At 42.2% G+C, this 12,488-nt stretch overlaps 1 protein-coding gene across 1 annotated transcript in view; it reads right to left on the bottom strand.

Moving 5' to 3' along the window:
* Nucleotides 1–10,604: 10,604 nt before the first annotated feature.
* LOC146186690 (uncharacterized) overlaps nucleotides 10,605–12,488 on the bottom strand; it is a 106,149-nt gene continuing 104,265 nt past the window's right edge. Inside the window, exon 12 of the mRNA XM_084608085.1 lies at nucleotides 10,605–10,730. Within this exon, the coding sequence (XP_084464211.1) occupies nucleotides 10,627–10,730 (104 nt within the window). The 3' untranslated portion in view covers nucleotides 10,605–10,626. The remainder of the gene's footprint in view (nucleotides 10,731–12,488) is intronic.

Below are 12,488 nucleotides of genomic sequence, written 5' to 3'. Positions count from 1 at the left end.
GAAATCCAGCTTGCAGCTTCTCGTAGCCTTTCCAATGTTTTTTTACGAAGGAAGCCAGTTGCAGACTTCGAAAAACCCGTATTCCTGTTCACCTAAGAAATAAAGAAGAGGCAATCGTAGAAAGGATTTGATGTGAAATCTTGTTTGTGTCAAATGAAGTTTATTCAGCGCCTACTTTAAACAAACAGAGCCTCGCTGCCGTCGTTGCCCTTCTTCATCTTCCTTTTTTTTTTTCAAGAAACTTCTGCTCCCACCCCCTCCCCCTTAAATAAGCCGTTTGTTTACAGTCCTCCAGTTTCGAAAATGAAGACAAGAATGCCCACTTCCGCACGTGGCCCGAATAAAAGTGTTGGAACTCCGCTTCGCAGCTCAAGTAAATCCACCTTTCCTGTTCCCTGTTTGAACGCCCGGTCACGTTTCCCTGGGTCTACACAGAGCCTCGCGTCGAAGCTGTGGCCTCGGGGCGAGCGACGCAGAGCGGAGAATACCGTTTTTATCTTTCTATATTTGTGCTATTTCGCCTTCTCTCCGGAAACTTCTGTACGGTGAGACGAAAATTGTCTACATAGAGAATGTTTACATACAAAATATATACATCGGTACGCGCCATAATCATCACGGGCATTTGATATGAGTTAAGTGATGACATCATCCGAATGCCGAGTAACTTCAACACAGTTATGCGAAACATTCTCCAGAACGTACAGGTGCCAGCAGTGTTCTTTCTTTTTTTCCGGCTCCTTTATTCTGGAAGATACCTTGGAAGTTTGGAAAAGATCGTATTTAAGAAAATAGTAATTCGAAGGTGCTCTAAAGAAGAACTTTTTTCCAGTTAATAATAACAGGACAAAAGACAACAGGAGTGCAATCAAATTCGAAGACCTTGGCAGCCGTAATATCGATCTGAGCTTCTGAGAAGAACAGGTGACTTGTGATCGCGTTGAAAGATGTTTTTAATAACCTGACTTCCACGAGAGTGATCTAACTTATCTGCAACCGTCCATAATGGAATTTCGTAGTATCTAACTTTCCGCTTTTGTGTACCGCAAGGTAGTGTGCTGAGGCCCTTGTTGTTTAATGCCTTATTAACGGTACTATTAACGTATCACACTCCGTTGTGTTACATATAAACATTATATGTCATATAGCAAACATGTGCTGATGCAAACGAACTGCTAGCCTTTGGTATTGACCTAAACCATGTAATGATGAAGTTCAATACAACTATAGGTAGATCATCACTCAGATGCCGTTTAAATCGAATTAAATTATAAGCAGCTAAAATTAAAGCAATAATGTTTCGTGTCAAGCATAAACGCATGCTCCACAGTTCTATGTTCTGTTTTTTAGCTCAGGGGATTGACTTTGTTTAAGGGAATGGCAGAATGGGATTATATTTTTCACCTGAGTTGAGGTGGTAAAGACATCCCTTATTTTACAAAAAAAAAAAAAAAAAACATTCTTTAGTTGTAGGTGCACTGCTACAGTGTCGCAGCAGCGGCAGTCTGCCTTTAAAATGTACAGATTAGATTTATTCGCACTCTTCCTTTACCGTTTAAAATATTGCAATCAGCCTTTTTCAGAAGGTATGACGCCCTTTGGGTAGTGGTTGAAAATTCGTCATCTATTTGTTGCAAGCGGCCTTGGGAGACTCATCCGGGTGCGAAGTGCTGTATATTTACTTGACAGCAACCGCCATCTGTCGCAAGCCTTTCGCGAATATGAACTGCGCATGGCCTCCGGGATCGCCTGCGGCTGCGCCGATTATGGAGGCCAAGAACTGGGCTTTTCACTGGGAAAGCGCGCATGCGCAAAGGAGTATCTTGAAAAAGGCGGATTTGGCATGGGTCACGACAACAAAGACCAATATGGATAAATTAAAATTACTACGAAACAGAATCATTTGCCTAACAGGTAATCTTGTAAGGTTATGTCCTACAACAGATATTTTTCTAACACATAAAATTATCCGGTTCGACAATATATATGAATTCCGTCCTTTGCAAACAATCTATTCTGCTCCAACTAATAACAGCAATTAACTAGCACCTTTAGTATCCTTAGAATTGCGCCACACTTCGGTGAACAAAAGAAATCAGCATGTACCGGCAATACTATTTTACAAAACAACTACAAATTACAGGCTTTACTTCACAACGTTCTCTGTACTCCTAATACATTTATTAAGTACTGGCTATACCAGAAAGGAAAACGTGAGCTATTTTTTTTAATTATAAGTGAATGTGTGCTTCTTTGTTTTGTGTACCAATGCCTTATTTGTGACTGCACTGTGTCATCATTGTGCAACTGGGTGTCCGGTTCTTTATTCTTGTTGATTTGCTTTACTGTAGCAGTCTTTAATTTTATTTATTTACGATTTTCAGCAGAGTAACATTTGTACGAAAAATGATTTTATGCTGATGTTAATTCCTTATCTCTCTTCTTCAGTGCATATTAGGACTTTCAATATATTTGTATATATTCATAATTGCATTTTGTTGTCACTTTGTGCGGTATACGCCGTGTCTTTTAACGGTTTCTTGGACATAGTCAAGCTGCTCCAGCAGTTTTTATCCAGAAACTTTGCCAGCCAAAGTTGCAAAAAAAAAAGCAGAATAGAACTGAATACTCGGCGCAAGTTGCACTTTTAACATCCAATGCGCACGAGAAGTACAAGCAATTTTCAACGGCTGGTGGAGTATGATCAGCTTAATTAGCGCTGCGCTATCACTGCGTACAGCAAGATAGAGCGCACAGTTCAACAGGTCGAATCGCGGAAGAAGCTACCTTACAACTTCCACGAAAAGCATACGTAGGCGTCAGAACTTTCAACGTAATAAAATTGGCTGGTACTTAAGCACCTAAGGCGCTTATGAGTCCATGAGCCACCTTACTTGGAACGCACGGGCGTCCATACAAGCGTCTCCATCATTGCACCTATGTTTAAAAATATCAAGGGAACGGATCCTCACCTTGTTTTGTATAGTCTTTCATACTCCGCGCCGGTTTTCAGAGGAGCGGAGACTCTCATGCTTACATTTGCGCGGACATGTGTGTGCGATTGTGCCACATTGTCCGCAGCAATGGCTAAGAAACAGTGAATACTTGCTTGCTTGTGAACGTACAGAGCTGAACTATGTTTTTAGGTTGCTTTAAACGAAATTATATGCCTGCCGCCAGCTTCATACCTGGAATGCACTTTTTTAATACAAGCTACCTGAGACATTATAAATCGCTAATTACTGCGTGGTTCCACAAGTGCAATGAAAATCACTAGGGGGAGACGCAGTAAGGCTGCTATAACGGCCCCATGCCTGCGTAGAGAGGCCCGCGTATACTCCCCAGATCACTTCTGAGAAATGGCACATCGGGTAGGGATTAAGAGCGAAGGAAAAGTGGTTCCTAAAAATGACATTACAGGGGACAATATAAAAGGCGAACATGACCCTAGAACTAGTTTTACGCCTGCCAAACTGGCTATCTCCGTAGATTGAGAGCGGTGGCCAACTCTATTGTTCCGCCCCGCCATCCCACTTTCGCCGGAGTTCGTTTGTCAGGCAAAGCCACAACTTACTTTCGTGCGCGCAGTGTAAAAATTATGTGCGCAGTGCACGGTTCATTGCTAAATGAAATTTCGTAGTGAGGACATTGCGCTCCGGTGTATCAAGTATCGGCAAAGCCGAGCACACAAACAATGAGTGCTGAAGGTGAGGTCAGCCTCACGTCGATTGTTTTGGCGCTTCTAGGGCGCTTGGCATAAAGATGTCAATTTCTAGAATATTAGGGTTGAACTAAGACTAGAAACTACCTTTTGCTCGCACCTATATAAACAACGAACATTTTTCTAGCATATACTTTTTTTATTTTTGTCTTTTAAGAAGCAAATTTGTTTTTGACATAGAGAAGTGGTAGTGGAGACATCTCGAGTTACGTTCCAATTTCAGTTGAATCTCTGTCAACATCCTTATGTTCCTGCAGCTAGATGATTATTATGGAGAAGGATTAAAATGCGGTCACAGCCTTTATTCTGGATGTTATGCTATTTTGTCAAGGTCGCAATAATTCAGTACTTCATATGTTTGGAAGCTGCTGGTGATTGTTGCGTTTGGAAACCATAGTATCAAACGTAGCAATAAATTGCATAATGCTGTACAAAGAATTAAAAATTGTGCCTACTCATGTCACTAAATGGTCGCATCAGATAAAATATAACTAGATGCCACCAAATCCGAACAAGCTTCAGTAAAGTACAAGGTACATGCTCAATTTAGAGGCATGGAAAGAAGTGGCACTGCAAAATTGGAAATTGCAGTACATCGGTGCCACAGAAAAATGGATGCTGAAATGATTACTGATTCTAGAAGAACGAATGCTTGGTTTGATTTGACCGTATTCATAGACCGTGATGAATAAAAAACTGCGGTTTTGGGTAGCATTAAAATCATCAGAAAAACAACGCCATCGAGACTGTTTCCTTCAAATGAAGACTAGCAGAAATTTTAGTATTTATAGAACGTTCGCTGGTTGCTGTCCAAACTGTGCTTTGTAACAAGCAGGAGAAATTCAGCTCGTTAGCTTCTAAACACTTGACCCTGTAGCTTTTCAAATTGTTTCACGTCTATAAAGCTGCTTCGCTTTACCTCAGGCCGTCTCGTGCTTTCACTGTGCATTTATTGATAGCTTCAAACAGATTTCCAGGCTTGGTTGCAATTAACTTGTAAGAAAACGTAAAATAAATTCCGCTACTGATGCTGTTTGTTAATGTTGCGATGAACTGTACTAAAGGTTCTGAGTTTTATCTCTGAGTTGCCATTCATCACAGTTCGGCGGGTCCAAAAGCACCACTTTCGTGGTAGTTATTCTATAGCAAGAACTGTATGGTTTTTACTCTGTTATGTTTATACCAAGGACGCTGTAGCTAAGGTTGGAAGCATTGTCCAAGATAATCCTGAATCGAGAGATATACAAAGATATATCTAAATACTAATTCTTTGTGTTAAATATATGGCTCAAAAGTTTGTTTATAATTTCAGCTGTGGCGATGGCAGTGTTCATTCAGCATCAGAATTAATAGAACAGTAGTTGAACCCTTTATTTCTCTCAATCATCTATCGCAAAAATACACCACATATATTTATGTCTTTAAAATATAATTGAACTTACAAAACGGCTAGCTGTGAAGTTTTGTTCCCTGTAGGTTCTAAAAAGATAACTGGTCTCTACCAAAGGGTGTTTGATTTGCCCACTAAGCAGCGAAGCCATGTGATGATGGTAAAGTCTGAGTGCCTAAAACAGGGCGTTATGGATTGGATCTGCAGCTGTTAACCAGCCCGATGCTCTTGTCATGTTTCACGCTCATGTAACCGCATGTTTAATCCAATCATAAAACGCATAAAGAGAAAGAAAAGTACGAGAGAAAAATAGTATAAAACTCAGGCACACATTACGCCTATAAGGACTTATTGCGTTTGCCAGCTACCTGTGCCAAAGTTGTTTTCGGCCATTGAAGTTTCAAAAACGAGAGTCCAGCGATTGCTTTCCTTTTAACGACCCATCGTATGTCTTCGCAGAAAATACCACAAAGCCTTCGTGAGCGCTTGTTAGAATCCGAGATCTTACTGAGACATATACGTCCGGGGGGGTCGGAAAGACTGGCGGATGACGTGAGGTTGTCGTCGTTCTTCTTTGAAGATAGACAGACTAAAAGGACTCTAAATCATTACAGAACTGCAGGTGCCAGGCGGACTGAAATACCTGTTTTTGCCTCCATGTATTTCTGCTAGTGTGGACTGGGCAGGCCAAGGCGATTACCGAGGAGAAAGCTAGCGTTCGGACGTGCGCAGCGACCCCATTCCTCTTAATGGATTCTTTTCTCCCACACTCCTAAATGTGAGAGGGACAAGCTTTGTCTTTTTTCGACGAGAGCTGTATTGCTTCTGTCTGCGTACGTTATTTAGGCGACAATAGCGGGTAAAGGTGCTTTGTTTGTCATAGTGCGCCACCCTTTTGCTATTGTTGGGGCACATATTCGTCCATCAATAGCAGTTAATACTGACAACTATCGAGGTACTGACAAGTTGCAAGGTTTCCACTATTAAATATTTTGTTTGTTTCTTTTTATTGATCTATGGACTCTAAGGAAGAGATGAGCATGGTGTGTACGCAAAGCTAGAGAACAATTCCAAGCTGAAAGGAATGCAGCTACACATATTACTTACCTGTTCTGTTCACTACAGCAGCGTGGTTTTCCGAAAATGTTTGGCTGAAATACTTTTGTAACATTTATTTGGCGTTTGTTTGACTAATTGGTTACGAATCTCGAATAGAGTGTAGATCAGTAAAAAACAAAAGATTTCCTTTGAAGGTTTCATGTCAAAGAAAACTTTAATCGAGGATCATCTCCTGCTTTAAAATGGTCGTAAAAATGTTCTTTATTTGCCACTTAAGCTTTCACTAGTCCTTGCAATATTTTTTATTCCGGGTACTAAGGCCAAATTCAATGAGAAAGAGTGACGGTGAAAGTATGTTAACCACTGCAATCAATGCATAGCTGGCACAGCGGCAAGATTTATGCTCACGAGTCATGTCATACTTCAGTCGATGTAGCTGTAATTAGTCAGAGTGAACTTCGTCTTCTCGACGCTTCGGGCAGCGCACGCAATGCTCAGCTCCAATAGCAGCTTCGATCCCGAACCACAATACTGACATGAAACCTTGTTAAAACACTCGGTATATTATCTATAAACAGTTTTCAGGACTTTATCTACACATGATATTGCGATAACAGATACAGCATTCAGTCGAGCATATTCCAATTCTAATGTTAATTATACGTGGCCTTGGGCTCAAATCATTGAATTGGGCACATTTAACACGTAATGCTCAGACCTAAGACAGCAAACCAGACGAGGAAACTAATAAAAAAAAAAGCCGCCTGAGTGAATCGTGGTATATGTTTAGCAACTTGCATTGCGCGAGTTTGCTATATTAATGGTGACTTGCTTCAACAAAAGCCGTAATGGTTTGCTGCTTTAATGCCAGCCCTAACGAAGACATGAATAACAGCAAAATAAACTAATGAAGCTAAAGATAATAAATAAACTGCGACGTCCTAAGGCAGAGCATGGTATAAAATATATATGTTTAAGTTTCTCAAGTCCGATTTGCTGCATTTGGAGCAGAGACACTATTATAAAACGTGGTGCAGGTTAACATGCAGGAAACTCTGGGCATATGGTTAGAGACCTCTATTTAAAACCTTACCGGTAAAAGCTTACCGGTATCGCTAAAGAGGAAAGTATACAACAATTGCATCGTACCTGTACCTACCTACGGTGCTGAAACGTGGAGGCTAACCAAGAGAGTTCTACTTAAGTTGAGGACAACCCAGAGGGCTATGGAACGAAAAATGGTAGGGGTAACATTAAGAGATAGGAAGCGTGCAGAGTGGGTCAGAGAAATAACTCAGGTTACCGACATTCTAGTAGAAATTAAGAAGAAGAAATGGACATGTGCAGGACATGTAGTGCAAAGAGAGGATAACCGATGGTCGCTGAGAGTAACAAACTGGATTCCAAGGGAAGGAAAGCGTAGCAGGGGCAGCAGAAAGTTAGGTGGGCGGATGAGATTAAGAAGTTCGCAGGGGTCAAGTCGATGCAGCTAGCACAGAACCGGGTTAAGTGGAGATATATGGGAGAGGCCTTCGCCCTGCAGTGGGTACAGTCAGGCTGATGATGATGATGATTTAAAACATTATTTAAAGAGCCGTACACTTTTAGCGTCATCAAGGTCGCTGTCGTGAAAGCACTATGATGTCCGACATCGCTGCGGCTTGAAGCCAAGGCGCAGTCAATGAGAGGCAGCACGACCACGACTCTTTTGTGCCTGCATAATTTTTGTTTTGCGTATGCGGCCGCACCCAATGCAATGACACTTTGAAAACAGATCTTTTGCTCAAACCTAGAGTGAACGAGCTAGTTTCTGCGTGTGCTAGCGAACAGCAGCTTGACATAAAGCATCTCCTCTCTCTCCTTGGCAATTACACGAAGGCGGAGGTTTCATTCGCCATACAGTGTCACGATCAGTCGCACGTAATCCCTTTATCTCTGTAGCAACACACTGCACAAGTGCGTCAGAAAGAAGTGTACCGTTATTATTAGTAAAGAAGTCCATTCTTCTGGCTAACTTCAGCCCTCAGAACCGGCCAGACAACTATAATGAAGGACATTTTGCCCAACTAGGTCGCTGATTTCTACGTTTCTGCAACCAGCTTATTACAGCATGGCATTACTAAGAGCAGCAGCAATTTGCAGGCAAGTGCCGGTTCAGACCACAAGAAGAAGCCGGAAACAAGATTCAATTTTGTGCGCGCTCACCCTTCCATTTCCTCCGCCCGCAGCGCCTTCTTCTGGAAGAGCAAGGCTATTCATCCTCGCTGATTAATGGTGGCGACGTTGGATAGCGGCCGGCACACCGTGCATCATTGCCCCCGTTTGCCTCGAGAGTGCGTCTTCTAGTCTCCTCGTCGGCCTGCAACCCCTCTTTTGGCCTGAGCCACCAACCCTGCTCTCCAGCGCTGCCGCTCGCTAATATCTTGAGAAGCCTGCCTTGAAACCTTATCTACTCGAAGAGCTACGCCACGCAGCCTTAACTGGTCGGTACACAACCTCTAATGAGTGCTCACGTCTCTCCCCTTATCACCCGTGCTGAACGCGAGTTTCGCGGTTCGCTTTAGGCGACCATAGAGCGCGCCTACAAGACAATGTGGATGCGGTGATAAGGTGCAAATATGCATTGTACATTAAATTATTTTTTGTAACTGTGTAAGAACCGTTCTACTCCAAAAGCAGGCAAGCTTATTTAAAATGTCTTAAATGACAACCACAACTCCTTTCAGAAATGGTCGTTTCATTAAATGGCAGTTATCGAACATTAATTTTTTACCATATTGGACACTGTGGGTGTGAAGAAGCGGCAGACTTAGACACGTTGTTAGAGCCTGCATTGCAAGCCATACCAATAACTGTCCATAAAAACGTCGATTGGTAAGCTTGTGGAAAACAAAACAGGTATAGATTTGTTTTAAGGAAAACGTGAATTTGCTGTGTTTCTGAAGAAATATGCTGAATTTCAGTTTAGAAGGCTATGGTATTGCCTATATTAAGGCTCATGAAACGACATCCCGTGCGCAAGCGTTGTGCGCGAGATTTGTGCGTGAAATCTGTACGCGAGATCTGTCATATTCCGTGAGATTCCGCGAGATGTGCTCTTGTCTAGCGTTCCTACCATCTACAATCCCACATTGAATGCCCGCCAAGGAACGCCACCTGACAAGACCGATGGTCCACCGTCTAAACTCACACTTGACGTATATAGCGTGACCGATACTGCACCTTGCCTTTCCTGTAAAGCAATCATAACTATATGTGGCACTGCAACGAATGATGATAATGGGCAAACGATGTTAGGCAAATTATAAGAGAAGAAGGGTAGGCTTTCGCCATTCTCCTCTTGGCAGACATCTGAGAGAGCCTCTAGTTTTGTATTTTTTTTTTCAATATCGTTTCAAACGGATCTATAACTGGGCTCAAACATATTACTGTGCTGAAAACAAATATCCTTTTAACGAAGCCCTTTATCTAAAAAAGCCATGTAGATTATTATCTTTACCCAAGCGAATCTTCAATTGAGTCCATGTGAGTTGCAGTGTACCGAACATCAAATACTGTGATTTCACAAGGCGTCGCACAGTAGTTCTTCAAATGGAAGAGATTTTAGTATGGACAGTACTCGAATGCAGCGGTGCAGCTGAGATTAAACCCAGCTCAGAGCATTCATCTACAGCTAAATAGCTAATATATGTTTCTGGATGTCTTAATAACCTATCACCGAAAAGCAACTTTGATGAGGTTGATAGGGACGCGATAAAGGCTTGGGAGGCGAGCTTTATTCTCGGTTAAAGGCACCTACTTCAATCAAAGAACGCGAATCTGCCTGCCCTCATTATTCGTGCATTTACGTCTTATGTACGTGGCCAAATTTCAGTCAGTCACATGCAAGAGTACTGATATGTTTCCGCTTAAACATCTACGGTGCACGCAGGGCTGTCATCGGAAGCTTATTTCTCGCACGCTCATTGTATTTCTTTCTTTTCAAAACGTTAACGAAATGCTAAACTTATAAATTGGTTAATAGTAAGAATTTCTTGATAAAGCAAAGATACAGCTTAAATGATAAAGCATGGGTGAACGTTGTTACTCTAAAACATGCTTTAACCAGCTGTATGAATCAATAAACTAACGTGCTTCCTTTCTCACAAAATGGGTGCCGTGGTAACAAAGGAATAGTAAGCATTTTCTGCTCAAGGGTTTGCTTTGGACAAATTAGTATTCAGTTTCCGTTCCATTGATTGCATTGGCGATCACTTCAAAGGGTCTCTTTTATGTATACGTAGAAAGAGCGTCAAAGTATACTTTGTACTTCAAGACTCAAACATGAAATTGTCATGACTCCAAGCGGTGCGCATAATTATCGAACACCATTACTGTAACTACAAAACCAATCATATAGCAAGCAGAAGCAAGTAGGAACGGCCCAAGGCCATAGTTGGTTTACTCTTTTATTTAGCTACTGTACAGTTGCTTGCACAGGTAAGCCGAAATGTCTCGATTTCTCGCTGAACAGGAAAGGTGACAGGTAGAACTTGCATTCCCGGGCATCAACTGGCAGATCTGCAACGGTGACCAGACGCATACAGCGAGTTGAATCATGAGAGCCCATTCCAGGCTACAGAAAAAAGTTTGATGAAAATTCTACAAGCAAGGATTCAGTGAGGGCTTGAAGACAAACGCGCGTGACCAGTTCTCTATTCACTAAATATGTGCCACTTTACTTAATAATGCATGCGACTCCAGAAACCAAGACAACAAAATATATCTTTGCGACTGTTTCTGAAACCTTGAATGCATTTCTTGCTCCTAGGAGGGGAAGCCTGCTTGACATAAAACGCTTCTTTCTCCTATATGGAGCCAAATCTGTATGACATTCGCGGGTACCATTTTGCCTGCTGGAATAGCATACCAGGAACAGGCCGGCCCTGACTGCATGCTAAACGCTTTCCACAAGTGCACGGTAGCGGCATGAGCTTGATGTTAGCATCATGACACCTGCACCTGTCTGGGCTATGCACTGCCACAAGAGTACTACGTTGAGAATGTTTTCTTGAGAAACAGATCTGTACACGTCCATACGTAAGTTCAGATTACCTGTTTACATGACTCTTTCATTAAATGTGGCGGCAGTCAGATCCAACCTTTAGCGTCAGTGAATCGAACATGGAATATTTGGGCAGCAATGAACGCCATTCTTCAGAGCGTCACTTTGACCCCGCACCTGTGGTGCGGCGGTTATGGCGCTCGACGTCGGTTCCCTTTTATGCTGAATCGAATAAAGGCCACAGCGGCTGATTTTTTTCAATAGAGAGCAAAAGTTTATGCAGCCGTGTGCGTTGCCTTGTCAGTGCACGATAATGAACTCCAGCAGTCGAAATTTACCAAGCCCTCCACTACAGCGTCTCAGATAGCTTGAGTCGTTCCCAAGCATTAAGCCCCATAAACCAAATAAACCAAAACCTACGAATCACTGCGTCACCAAGATGTATTCAGGCGCCTTCTTTTTATGGCCACTGAATCTTAAGGGATATATTCATACTAAAGGTGTACTTAAAATAGACTTTCACCCTTGACTGACAGTGATCGTGCACGAAAAATAAAAATAATAGTAATTGGTTCCCGTTAAAGAAAGGCCAAGTATATGTCACAATTGTTCTGTGGACACCTGAGCCGCGGCGTAGAGAGAGGTGCGAGTGAAAGTGGAAGTGGAAGGATAGAAAGAGGAGCCGTATTGGATTGCTACGTTTTAATTCCGGCCATTTGGGGATCTTTAACCCACACTGACGTCGCACATTAAAGCTCCCAAGGTGTGTGGAAATGACACCGCAGCTCTCCACTACGGCTCTTTTCTCTCTCCTTGTACCAGGTTGTGAGATTGAGTCATCTGTAACGCCGCCATCGAATAAGTATATTAGGAATGCTGGCGGCAATGTCTTGGCAACGTTTCCAAACGACATGCTCAAGATATTTGCCCGATCGTCGAAAGTGCGAAGAAGTGGCAAGGAACGCATTCCTACATTAAAAACAAGCACGGTAGTAGTTGTCTTAAAGATTGAACTAAGGGATCAAAATTAATGACGCCGTTAAAAACCATTTAGAGTTCTTTCGACTACTTTATAGCTGTTGTTTGATAACTAGTATCTATTTAAGCTCATGGTTTGTATATTTACCGCGCTCTGATAATTTTGGTTTACTGCCATATGCCGCTTTCTACCGTGCACGCATAAAACAACTTTTGCCAACTAGGTTACTATAGCATGCTGCCAATTAAAATAATCTTTATTCTTCACTATGAAACACTGAGGGCTGCGTTTTTCT

Source organism: Amblyomma maculatum, chromosome 6, assembly GCF_055883805.1.
Source record: "Amblyomma maculatum isolate TAMU_Amacu chromosome 6, ASM5588380v1, whole genome shotgun sequence".
NCBI classification, from domain to species: domain Eukaryota; kingdom Metazoa; phylum Arthropoda; class Arachnida; order Ixodida; family Ixodidae; genus Amblyomma; species Amblyomma maculatum.
The sequence above is the reverse complement of the archived record's forward strand: the minus strand, read 5'-3'. Positions and strand labels throughout refer to the sequence as shown.